The sequence below is a fragment of the Cavia porcellus genome, unplaced genomic scaffold (genome assembly GCF_034190915.1).
Source record: "Cavia porcellus strain 051 isolate PalLab524CR breed Dunkin Hartley unplaced genomic scaffold, mCavPor4.1 scaffold_19, whole genome shotgun sequence".
NCBI classification, from domain to species: Eukaryota; Metazoa; Chordata; class Mammalia; order Rodentia; family Caviidae; genus Cavia; species Cavia porcellus.
In genome coordinates this window covers 59,912,167-59,925,203 of record NW_026947502.1, presented here as the reverse complement: position 1 = coordinate 59,925,203, position 13,037 = coordinate 59,912,167, and the positions used below count along the sequence as shown (strand labels likewise).

The 13,037-nt window shown below is 47.1% G+C and overlaps 1 protein-coding gene across 1 annotated transcript in view; it reads left to right on the top strand.

Moving 5' to 3' along the window:
- Positions 1–13,037, top strand: part of Fer1l6 (fer-1 like family member 6) — a 145,009-nt gene that overhangs the window by 68,321 nt on the left and 63,651 nt on the right. Inside the window, exons 16-19 of the mRNA XM_003467358.3 lie at positions 1,095–1,185; positions 4,209–4,328; positions 5,821–5,973; positions 10,555–10,732. Of these exons, the coding sequence (XP_003467406.2) occupies positions 1,095–1,185; positions 4,209–4,328; positions 5,821–5,973; positions 10,555–10,732 (542 nt within the window). The remainder of the gene's footprint in view (positions 1–1,094; positions 1,186–4,208; positions 4,329–5,820; positions 5,974–10,554; positions 10,733–13,037) is intronic.

Genomic DNA, 13,037 nt, shown 5'->3' with positions numbered 1-13,037 from the left:
CAGAAGGATTCTCCTCAATTCTTTCTCTAGTCCCACTTTGCAGAGAGGGGATCTTTTGTATGTGTGTCCGTTTGCAAACACACCCTCTCCTAAACACTCTCCTAAAGCAGTGTTTCTTCACTTGTTCTGCTCAGCAGGTCTCCATTTCACCTGATGAGTGTCGCAGGCACTGTCCTGCAGCAGCCCACAGGCTCGGCCTCAGGGCTCAGTTGCACAGGTGCTTCATAGTACACTTAACCGGTCCCTGATGACAGGAAGTTGCACACATTTATTTTGCACCTCTAAAACGTGCTGCCATAAATATCACAGAGTAAACATATTTTGTTAAATTATTCAGGTGTTGGTGAAGGATAAGAATTCTAGTGTAATTTTTGGTCAAGTTATACACACAGTTAAGTGTTAAATGTACATCCAAAGAGTTTTGAGAGCACTGGAATAACTCACTCTGTTCCACAATAGCACACTCTCTCCTACCTCCCACAGCTCACCATCCTGACATTCATTTCTTGATGAAACAGTACTGATTTTAATTAGCATTTAAATTATCACTAAAGAGAACAACATCTTATTTTTTTCAAGTTTCGGGGCCATTTAAATTTCTCCTTAAATCTCATTCATAATCTTTTTATTTTCCTACTGAATATGTTTTTAACTTCACTGCTGGAAAAAAAAATGTCATTGCTCAAGAAGACTGAGACATACCTCAGTATTGAATCAGAAATATTTGCTTTGCTTACAACTTTCCAAGAAAAATGTAGTATGTTTTAAATTTATAAGACCTTATAAATTTAAAAGGAAAACTGCTTTATTTTGTGTGTCTTGTTGTTATAAATTCTTGATAGCTATCACAGCAGATATATTCTGAAAGAAAATAGGCAAATATTCATTTCCTCAAAGTGAGGTGGAGTCTGGGTACAATTTCCAGTTCTCATTTTGTCTCTTAGGAAAGGCATTGTTGTTTGATTTTAAACTTAAATCGTCTTCCTGTGATCCCATTGGCTTTCTGCTGTATTGTGGAAAGTGTTTTTGCAAAGTGCTGGAATCATATAAATGGATTTTCATCAAGAAGACTTCAAATTATTCTTCTCTTACAGTGCCTTTATCTCTGAAGCAGAAAAAAAGCCCAAGTCACTCAACCAAACCACCTTAGATAAGAAGCGACTCACACTCTGTTGGCAAGAGCTGGTATGTGAAACTCTATACTCTGAACAGAATTAAAACATGTGTTTTAAAAATAAAACCTGTGGGTGGAGCATGGGTCACAGGCCAGATCAGGACACATTGAAGCACAGAGATCTGTGTGCTCTCTGTCACGGCAGGAGCTGGGACAGGCCTGGGCTTTATCAGAGGCTCACGGGGAGGAGCTAGAATCCAGCTTCCTACTGGGGGAGACGGCCCCCTTATCATTTCCTTGACATTTGTATTTTGTTAAAACATGCAGACTCACTTGGCTGTCTGCCCTGCAAATGGAGATGCCAAAAGAAGTGACTCCCCCAACCCTGCCCCGCCTCCCAGAGCGCCTTCCACCTGCTAGGAATTGTGCTGGAAATCATCAATGCTGCTTGACCAGGGGATGTGGTCCTCTGGATCCTCTGTGTCCTGGAGACCTGCACAGTGGCCACGGCTGAGGGGTCTTGCTCAGTGGGCGGAGGCTGGAGTGGGCCAAAGCCTGGAACTGCATTATCACTGGGAAATGTCAGTTCCAGGCCAGCACCAATGGACATTTTATGTGAGCCCATGATAATTCGGCAACGAAAGATTGTTCAGTGTTTGATTTATCTAGCACACTGAGGCACCTAAGTGTCTGTCGGAATACTAAGTGATTTTTAAAAACTAATTCCCAGCCAGTTAACCGAAGGCCACACACTAAAGCCCAAGCAGCACAGTTCCTCATTCAGCCTCCTTTCTGGAATGCTCCTTTCTGCCCTCCAGAACCCCTGGAAGAGGCTGTGTCCTGTCACCAGGGTCACCCACCAGCTCTTCCTGCCCTTGTTGGTCTCAGCTCCTGGCTGAGGTCTCTGCCATGGCCCGGCTCTGTTTCCTCATTGCCTGGCACTTCTTGGTCTGAACCAAGCTTCTTTGTGATGGCCCAGGTCTGCTTCCTCATCTCCGGGTCAGTGTCTCCAGCCTCCAGTGGAACCCCCACGCTTGTCTCCTGTTTCCTTGACCCCAGCAGAGCCTCCTGAACTCAACTGCTTACCTAACCTTGTTCTGCATCCTGTGTTGCCTCTGGCTGGCTAAACTTGCTGCTCCAGTGAGGAACCTACGTGTTTATGTTGACTTCTTTTTGGTGGACTGAGGACAAACCCAGGGCCGTCACACTGAGCTACCCATCCAGCCCTGTCAAAATGTTTGTCCTTTTGAAACAGGGTCTCATTAAGTCACTAACTTGTAGGCTGGGATCCAATTTGTGATCTTTCTGCCTCAGCCTCCCAGAGTTCTGTGCCACTGTGCCCCACTCGTGTGGACTCTCATCCCTCACCTTGAAAGCCAGTTTGATCCCAGGGCCTGCTGATTCTGCCCCTTAAGCGCTCTGAAACCTCCTCCACATCTTCATCCCTGGAATCGCTAAATGTTCCTTAGCACCTTCCACCTGGGCTTGATTTAGTAGCTGCCCTCCAGCCCATTTTCCCTGCCTCAGTCATGAGTCTCCAAACACGAATCCAATTGTATCGCTAGTGCTTACAACAATTGCTGGAGTCTCTTGGTCATTCATAGAACAGAGTCTCAGTTCGTTTTGCACAATATGTGGGTTGTTCCCTTTCCAGCACCCCAGCCTTACTCCCGCTGTACATCTGGGTTCCAGCACTGTGGATTCACTGATTATGTTTCTCCATGTGTGTTTGTTCCCCATCTGGAGTTGCTTTGACTTCTCAGCATCTGATGAATTCTGATCACCCTGTAGACCAGGTCAAATGTCACAGCGTCCGTGAAGCCTAGCTTCAACCTTGAAGGTCTCATGATGGTTTGCCTATTTAGTTATTTATGTATATTATTTTCATCTCACTAAACTGTCCAAGCCAAGGGGAAAGCAGTCATTCTGTCCAAGCCTGTCCCACCCACATCCCAGAACATTCCCGGGTAGATCGAGGGTATTCAGTTCTTTAGCTATATCCTAGAAGGCTTCCAGGGTGCTGGGCTCTGTGCAAGGAGCAGGGAACACAGACCAGGAGGCACTCTGTGCTTGTCCTTCAGGAATGCAGAGATTATCTGGGTCATTCATTCTGTAATCATTTAACACTTGCTATGTGCCAGGTCGTGGATACGTGACAGTGTCTCTGCCAGATAGTGAGGCTACGAGGTAAGAATAAGACAGAGGAGATCCTTGTTTTAGTGAAGTTTATAGTGTAGTGGAGAAGATGGGAGACAGATAAACAGCAAACACATGAAAATTATGATTGCAGAGGGAATTAAAAAAAAAAACCCTGGTGCTCAGGAAAACATGGGGAGACAACACCATGATCACAGAAAGCACAGCCACAGGTCCTGCCAGGGTGAGCCAGCGTGACTGCTCCAGTGAGCCAGGAATGGGGGCCATGAGAGGAAGCAGGGACAGGGCTGGTTCACACAGGGCCCACTGTAGAGTTCGAGTTTTATTTTTCCCTAAGCACGTAAATGAGGGTTGCATAAATGAGTCAAAGCAAATGCTTTCTGAAGTTCCAGCCGTGCTGTGGGCTCTGAGGCAAGGTCTCCGGAAGAATGGGAATGTTTGGGATGGGTCAGGCCTCTAGGATGAGTATTTGAGTGTGATAATGAGGGACACACCCAGTCTGGACCCAGCTGAAAGGTCAGTTCTAGCTCTTCTACTCAGGACTATGGTACTTTGTGTTCTGAGCCTTCAAATGGGAGTAACTGGACCCACCTCATAGCGTGGCAAAGATGCAGAAGGCCTAATAAAGCGGTTGGAATATTGCCTGACAGTGTATTTCAGCAGGGAGTCTAGACTCAGGAGTCAGAAACCTGGATGCCCGTGGCACACCTCCGCCCCTTTGGGCCTTTGCTTGTCATCTGTCTGCCCTGGGGGAGATGGTATTCCCTGTCTCCATATCCCTGCAAAACTGATATTAAACCAGCAGCACACACAGCAGGAGATGCCCACCAGGGGCTTGAAGTGAGCTTGCCGGCCTCTGGAAGGCTTGGCAGCACCAAGGCAGTGTCTGTGGTCCAGACTTCTAGAAAGATCTATACTGACTCTTGTGTTGTTTTAGGAGGCAATGGCCAAGGAAGCCAAGGGGATCACTCAGCAGCAGAAGAAAAAGTTCTCTCTTGATGAAATGATCCAGGAAGCCCAGAACTTTGTGGGGAACATCCGCTTTCTGGTTGATGAGGTAATTAACTCCAAACCTCTTGATATTAGATCAAACGTCACCCTCATAAGGGATGATGCGACCAAACATAAAAGATGGATTGGTGTTTTCCCCACAGCCTTCAGGCACTACAAGCTCAGGAATGAGAGGGGAGATTTTTTAAATTAAAATGTGTGACTTTATTGCTTTTTATAAAATCTGCCTATTCCCCAAAACAAAAAGCGTTCTCCCTCTTAAATGCAAGAAAAACCAAAACAATCACTGCAATTATTGGAACTTTGAACAGGTTCAGCTTTACGAGTTTATAACCTGGTCCTAATTTAAAAGTTACACAACATCTCATTTTAAAGCTAGTTGTAAGCAATATCTTCTACAGTGCTGTTACTGGGACCCTTATATTTGCTTCTGTCAGGTACTGAAGCTCTTTTTTGAAGCCTGAAAATGGGTAGAAACTTTCTTAATTAGGTTTTATGGGGAAGGTCTCGGGGAAGTAAAGATTTACTACTGCTATTGTTCTTGAAAGTTATAACTGGTCCCTAAAATCAGTCATTCCTGGAGACACATTAGGAAGAGGGCCAGGCAATCAGGAAACATGGGAATTTTAGTGAGAAGCCAGAGGGTTTAACCCAGACCGGAAGCCCTCAGCTCTGTGATGACTGGCAGTGGGCCAGGAAAACCGTCCTGTCTCCACTGCCAGATCAGAGAGAAGTTATGAGTGCCCACTTCTGAGGCCAGTTATATTTGAGTGCCAAGGCTGAGCAAGACAGATCAGCTGCCTCCAGCCTGGGCCCGGCAAAGCCTATTTTCTAACGGACTCCCTCCTTTCTGTCTGGGTAGTTATATTGGTTCACAAATGGGCATTTCAGCACTCATAGCATAAGGAGAAAACTTGATACAGATTTCTGCATTTCTTATCTCGATTAGCACAACTTTAAATTCTGTTATTCCGTGCATTGTTGGGTTTATCCTAAATGACTATCTAAAGTGGAGCCAGCACACCTGGCAATTGTATTTTGCATATAAAGTTCCTTGTAGGTTTGCTTTCCCTTTCTTAAGAGCAAGTGGAAAACCATTGGAGGACATCGTGTGTTTGGTTTTGTCTTTTCATTTGAATATTTCGGGAATGTTGCCCGACTCTGAAGAGGTCTAGTACTTTGCAGCTGAACCTTCTTACTGCATTGGAAAAACAAATCCAAGTGAAGTTGCTGAAAATATTGCTCTACAGATGGAGAGCAGTAGGTCATCAAAGACACCAAGTCACAGGCCACGCGTGACCTGGAGCCCAGCACACAGTGGGGCTGCCGGGGTTTACCTGTACCTCCCATTCATGACCTAGTTTTCTCTCTAGTGAGGAAGCTGCACTAAGCTTGTTTGATTGCCCAGATGTTAGAGGACCTAGTGGCCTAGAACACAGACACTTTCGCACTAAAGGGGCTCTTTCAAGGCGGGAGAATGCAGGGGGGAGGCCTGCGTTCAGCGCCAGCCCTTCCAGTCCCGGTCCCTCCCCACACAGCCGCAGCACACTATCCCTGACGTCTTCATCTGGATGCTGAGCAGCAACAAGAGAGTGGCCTACGCCCGCGTGGCCGCCAGGGACCTGCTCTACTCCCCCTCCAGGGAGCAGATGGGCAAACACTGCGGGAAGATCAAGACTCACTTCCTCAAAGTAAGTCCTCACTGTTTCCCGCTGGGAGGTGAGAGGGTTCAGTTTTTCTTGGGTGGCTCAGAACTTCTAGTGTATGGGACTGGGAATTTAGCTCAGCGACATAAGCTCCTGCCTTGCAAGCACACGGTTCGATCCCCGGTACCGATTAAAAAAGGAAAAAAAACAGAATTAATTTCTAGTGTGCATCCTTATCTCTGACTCTTCCCCAGGGTTTTCAAAGCAGGAAGACAGCTAGAGCATCTGTTGTCTTGATCAAATTGCACCTCGAGAGACCACCTTGGGGCCAAGGCCCTTCTGATTTTCCACCATGCCACCAGATACATAGTCTTTTTGTTTTAATCTAATGCCTGCATCTTGAGGTGGCTTTGATTTTTATTTCTTTGGTTACTAGTAAAAAAAAACAAAAAACAAAAAAACGATAGCCTTATCAACTTAAGGGCAATGCATGCTTTACCACGAGAAGGTCCCCAGGTTCCGTATCAGTGGGTCCTTGCAGGCGTGGTATCTGGGTATTTTACCCCTACTGCAAACACATGTGTATCTCAGCATGTAGAAGTGAGCACATGGGAAGAAAAGTGGTGATGAGCAGCAAGAGTGGGACTCTGCTGATGAATGGTTCCCGTGGTCCTGCCAGCTGCGGGTCTGGTTCCTTGCTGCCCCCAGAGGGCGGGTGAGAAAGCCTGGGACTCTGATATAGGAGGGACAAGATAAGAGGGCAGTGCTTCACAGGGAAGAGAAGCCTTGATAATGTGAGAAACTCTGCCAGTGGGTGAGGATGGAAGAGAGAGAGAAGGAGGGAAGGAGAGGGAAAGGGGAAGAGAGAGGAGGAAAGGAGAGAGACCAGAGGTTGAAACCAGGCCCACGAAACACAAGTGGCATGGCAGGGAAGTCACTGCCACACTGTGTCCCTCATCCTTCCAAGTGTCAGCTGGCAGTGGGCAGCTATATTAGTGGCTTACAGGTGCTGTCCAGCTAGAAGAGGCCACTATCAGTGTGACTGTGTCCCTGAGATGAGATGAGATGCAGTAATGGGCTGTGGTTTAGAGCAGGGGCTTTGCAACCAGTGACTCTGAACTGGAATTCGTACCCATCTGATACATTGACTGGCTTAACAGCAGAACAATTCCAAAGACAGGAAATCTCAGACCGAGATGTTGACAGGGCCATCTTTGCTCTGAAAGTGTCAGGGAAGGCACGTGCAGGGGTTTCAGGTATAGCTTTGGAAATTATGGAGTTTTGCAGTGCCCAAACCAGAAGAGCTCCTACGCTTTCAGGAAACTGGGGTTCTTTGAGGCCCAGTCTGGGTACTGTTGAGGCAGTTGCTTGGCTTGTGCCCATGTAGTTACCTGGCGTTCTTTCTGTGTCTGTGTGACCATCTCCTCAAGCTGGCTTCCAGGCCCACCCTGCTCTGGTACAATGCTACTTTAACCAAGCTAATTAACTAGGCTAATTACATCACAGTGACCTTGTTTCCAAACAAGGTAGCATTCTGCCTATGAAGAACTGGGACATTAACTCATGAAGTTTGACAGAGCGTCATGCAGCCCATGCCGGAATTCCAGGGTCAGCACTTACTGACTGGAAGGTCTTGGACGAGAGCATTCATCCCATTTTATCCGTGGTTGTGAGGAATAAATCTGAGCAAAGAGCACATCCGTCACCACATAATCACCTCGTAAACACAAAGGTGCAAACACCCAGCACCCCGGGAGCATTGCTGTCACCGTGAGCTCTCTTCACATCCACTCAGTTGTTTGTGCTTCTTCAAGTTAGTTTTTGTGAGGTGTATAAGATATTTCTTAAACTCACTCTCATGAAACTATAAATGAGGCTGTGGATATAACTCGGGGACACAAGTGCTGGCCTGGCAAGTACAGGGTCTTGCATTTGATTCCTGGTACTCAAGAAAAAGAAAGTATATATATATATATTTATGAACAAAAATAATTTCTCCAAGTATTTCATCACAAACATCAGATATTTTCTTTAAATTTCTCCATTTTAGGAATGCTCTGCAGGCAAAATAGGTTTGTCTTAAAAATAGCAAATTGTTACAAAAAGCCCAGTGCTAAAAATACTAGAAAATGGTATAAAGTCTCCTAAATATTTTTATGTATCCTGGCACTATTTGTATTAGAGCAAAGAACAGCTATCAAATAAGGCCGGAGGAGAGGTGTAACTGAGACACAGAACTTCCGCCCATGGTGCTCCTTATGTGTACATTATCTTTATCAATATGAACATGAAGCCCTGCGCCCTTTTTTATCTGTGCTGTCATTTTGCCCCTGGGGTTGCTTTGGGCAGCAACTTTCTGTGTCGTGCTGAATTCAGTTATGTTCTGTGATGAAGCCTCTTGATAAGATGATCCAGCAAAACTATTTTTATTCCCCTTGATTGCCACCCCGATTTTAACTCCCTCCCAGCACTGCCTCCTTCTACGCCTTTCTCCTCCTGAAATTGCTGGGTCTAAAAAAGCAAGGGCTGGGCCAGGGAGGCCAGATCGTTCCACAGCTGCCTCGCATTCCCATTTCTTGGTGAAGAATTAGAAGGTGGGGGAAAGGCACCGAATATAAATCTCTAGACATCTTTAGGCCAGAGATCCCTCAGTGTTTAGTCTGTTGCCAGATGTCTTTTAAATGGTTCCATAAATGTACCGTGTCTAAAAGTCTTTTGGAAGTGGCAGGTGTGGCTTTGGAAACTGGAGGTTCAGGGTACCCACCCACCAGGTAGGAGGCCCAGGGGTCTGGCCGCAGGAAATCATCTGAACTTTTCAAGCATACACGTTCACCAAACCTATTTCCCCAGATAAGCGACTTAGAATTTTAGGAAGCCTCTGTTCTTCGGGGCCCAGTGTGGGTAGAGGGGACAGAGGTTGTCACCTGGAGGCTCATGGCTGAGCATCAGCTGAGCTGTGACTGTCATCAGGCTCAGCATTCCTGGTTCTATGATTCTCCTCTTTCCTCTAACTTAAGAACATTCATGTTGCTGATAAAAGCAACGAAGCAGAATTTGCAGAACCCAGCCCAACCCATTATCCAAACAAGAGAATAATTATAACAATATGCTGATGGATAAAACTCATGAATCACTAAGTTCTCACATTTCTCATTAATATTTTCATGACTGTGGTAACTGGAATTGCAGCTTAAAACAAGACTGTGGGTAAAGGGAGACTCCTGTATTTGAAACTAGAAGAAAAGGATGGAGGGGCTGGAGACTAGCTCAGCAGTAGAGCACCTGCCTGGCAAGTAAAGCCTGGGATCAGTCTCCAGCATGGAGAGAGAGGGAGGGGAAAAGGAGAGAAGAGGAAGGGGAGGGAGAGAGAGAAATGAATCTGAAGAGGATAGAAATGCCTGCAGCTCCTCCTCTGATCCCTTAGGATTTCTCTGTTTCTGTGTTCGTGGTGAGGGCAGGTCACACTCCTCGTCTATGCATGAGCTCTTCAAAGGCCAGGCATCTCTGTACTGTGATGGTCCTCTGGCCCCATGCCCTCAGCAGAAGCTCACCAGCACTTGCAGTAGTGCTGAACTGAGTTGCTCCAAATTTGATTATGGAACCCACTGAGCACAATGGGAAGGCAAACAGTCATGTTCAATATGGAGTCAGAGGCTCACCATGGGGGCCGTGGAAATTGTCAGGCAAGTTCTGTCTGTCCTAATGGGGTTTTGTGAATCTCCATGGAAGGGAAGTAGTGTAGAAGAAAGAAGTGACTAGTGGAAAGTTCTGAAGGGTGCTTAGAAGAGTCAGCAGAAGCTGGAGAGGCAGCAACGTCCTCAGGGCCACCGGCTCCTCACAGCTCAGTGGTCGTGCCAGCAATCCCAAGCAAGCCAGCCTTCGGCCTTGGATTCCATAGCCACATGGGGAGGGAGTTCTCTAAAGCTGCTGCTGCTGCGAAGCGAAGGAGTCACACTGTCTGCCTGAGCAGCATCCTTCAGAGCCAGGTCCAAGAGCGTGTGCACTTCCCCCACACACGGACACAAACGTGAAAACCAAACACACCCACAAATCTTAGCACATTCTACAGAGAAGCAGCAGCGTGGTCAGGGAACCAGAATCCCAGAGCAGGAAGAAGGTCCCAGCCAGGCTCGAAGGGTGCAGTGGTAGCGGCCTTCAAGGGCTCAGAGGTCCGATGCAGGAAAGAGTGTGGAGATCTGAGGGAAGCAAAGAGGTGGAAACTGAGTTTAGAGCTCTAGGCTTTGGCGATTTCACTCCGTGTGATGAAGAAGTAGGCACTGGGGCTCAGAGGAGGAGATTTGGGGTCCTCTCTTCTAGGCTTGGAGTCTCGGCTCTGTCACTTAAAAATGGAGGGATCCTGCACAATTTGCTAAGCCTGAGCCCAAGTTCCCTTGTCTATGAAACAAGGGCAGTAGTCATACCTGACTGTCCAGCAGTGGACCCAGGGCTCAGAAGTGCTCCGCAAAGTGCATGTGAGCCTCAGGCCCCCCAAACCTGGATCCCCTCTGAAGTTGTGCATTGTGGGAACCAGGTCATTTCTCTTGTTGTGATATAAGCAGAGCGTTTGAGGGTCTCTGAACAAACCTCTAGGTGTGTCAAGCAGTCACCCTTGTCACCTTTCCTCAGCTCCCTGGGAAGCGTCCGGCTGGGTGGGCTGTGCAGGCCAAGGTCGATGTGTACCTGTGGCTGGGCTCCACCAGATTCGCCAGTGCCATGTTGGACAACCTGCCAGCGGGCTACGAAGCAGAAATGCCCTCCACAGCAGCTGGCCCTCCTTACGCCCCTTCCAATCTGCTCTACCAAGGTATGGGCCTGCCGGGCAATGGGTGAGGTGTCTCTGGGGAGTGCGTGTGAAAACATGAGGCGAGCAGCCAACCTGAGTTGTTTGCACATGTTGGGTCAGCTTGTTTACCTTCTTCATGACAGTTTTGAAGTGTTCCTTCTTAGCTTCAAATGTTCCATTTAAAAGTATAAAGGCGTCTTTAAACACATCTGGAATAAACGTTTATGGTTCCCTGTTGAAGGAGAGAAACCAGTCGGAGTTTCTCTGTAGGACGGATACATAGGCTGAGTTTGCTTGTCCTGTACAGCTGTGGCACTGAGGCAGCCTTTCCTTTGTATGTGCATGAGGGTTTTGGCCCTTCCCAAGTCCCAACTGGGCATGAGTCCTGGTTGTATTTCTTCAGCTCAGATCTTGGTTGGGTTTACAAACTCAGCACACTCAAAGGAATGCTTTCTTCCATGTAGTTATTTTTATGAGTGTCATCAAGCTTACCTTTCCATACAGTTTCAAATTTTAGCATAAATATTAAAGCCCAACAAGTACACTTTGTGTTCCATTTCCAGATGGCTTTAATTTCCGTAGTTTTTGCTGTTGGATTCAGATACAGCAGATATAATTTTACCTACATGGCTACTGAAGCTGAGTTCTGAGCACAGTCAATAATGGAAAGCCTGGAGAGCAGTCCACATGCACATGCACATACACACGCACGCACGCATGCACACACACACACACACACACCACCCCGTCCTCATTCGCAAAGTTCCTCCAACGTGGATTAACCTTGACTGCCATGGAATCTAAATGGACCAGGAGTCAGAAGACAGCATCCCGGGGTGGACTTGTGGTGCCCCAGTCGCGATGTCTGCACCGATGTGAATGCACAAGAACACTTGGTTTTTGGAGGGAGCGTTGATGCGTAACACCTAACAGTGACGGAGCACAGCACCCTGTTCTTGCAGTAGAATCTATTTATTTGTCACAGCGTCCCTGCTAGGTTTCTTTATTTTACAGATGGAGAGAGTGTGTATCAGAGATGCTTTAAAAACTGCCTAATATCACACAATGTCTTAGTCACTTTCTTATCGAAGGGACAGACTACTCAAGACCCAAACTTAAAGGAGGAGAAGTTTATTTGGGTTCATGGCTTTCAGAGGTTTCAGTTTGTAATAAGCTGACTTCAAGAGAGAAAGAAGGACCTGGTGGAAGGGCCTGGGTGGAGGGAAGCTGCTTACGGTGTGGAAATCAGGAAGCAGGGGAAGGAGGGGGGACCTGGGAGTGACCACCTCTTCTGACCAGTTCCCCCGCACAAAGGCACACTGAGAGATAAACTTACCAATGAGTAAATGCAGTGATGAATATGGCACCCTCACCTTCCAAAAGCCCTACCTCAGAGTGCATCAGGCTTTGGTGGAACAATTTAGATCTAAACACAGCTAACAAATGATGGAGCAAATCATCTCCAAGTCCTGTGCTCTTCCCACTATTTCCCATCCTGCCTTTCAAGAGTTTTTGCATTGAGGTAAATGACAGCCACGTCAAGTTGTCTTCTTATTTCTGTAGACACTGTTTCTAGAGACCCAAGGACCACGATGCGTTTGCTGTTGTAGCTGCTAAAAATTTAGGAGTAAGGAGAGTCTTTTCCTGGTGCTTTCCAATTCCCTGCAGCACGTCGCTTTCTTGGGGTGGCCTGATAAACCTCTTATGTTGTGCCCTGTTATTGATGATTTTGGTTGCCTTACATACCTGCTGCAGGGTTTCACACCCCAGAAAATACCCATGCAGCAGATAATTAGTTTGCATCTATGTATGGAAGGCACAGAGGAAAAAGTGAGGAGGAACATAGATGAGTAAGAGGTGACGCTGACCCTCGGCAGGGCAGAGTCTCACAGCTCTCCTAACTACAGGGAGAGTGAGCCACAGCACAGAACAAGGGCACCTGGAGGTGAGCACTGGGCTGGTTTAGTCCCAGTGACAAAAGCTGGTAGAACTCAAGGCTTCAAAACACAAAAACTTGGAGTAGGTAATCCTCCTCCTCTCCCCAAAGTTGTTCGTTGTGCTGCTTGTTGAGGACTCTGCTGAACTTCCAGGATTAGTCATTTCAGGGGGAGCTGGTGGGCATTCACAAGGAATGAGACCCTCCAGAGTCCATTTCCAGCTGAGAAATTTGCCGGACCATGTAGCACGCTAAGGAGCTCGTGGGCCAGCTCCTAACACATTCCTGCCAGAAAAACCCCTGCATCATCTACTGAGCATTTCATTGCTAACTGCTGTCATTTTAAGGGGCTCTCTTGCCAGCAAGGCTGCAAAACAAATACTCCTGCCA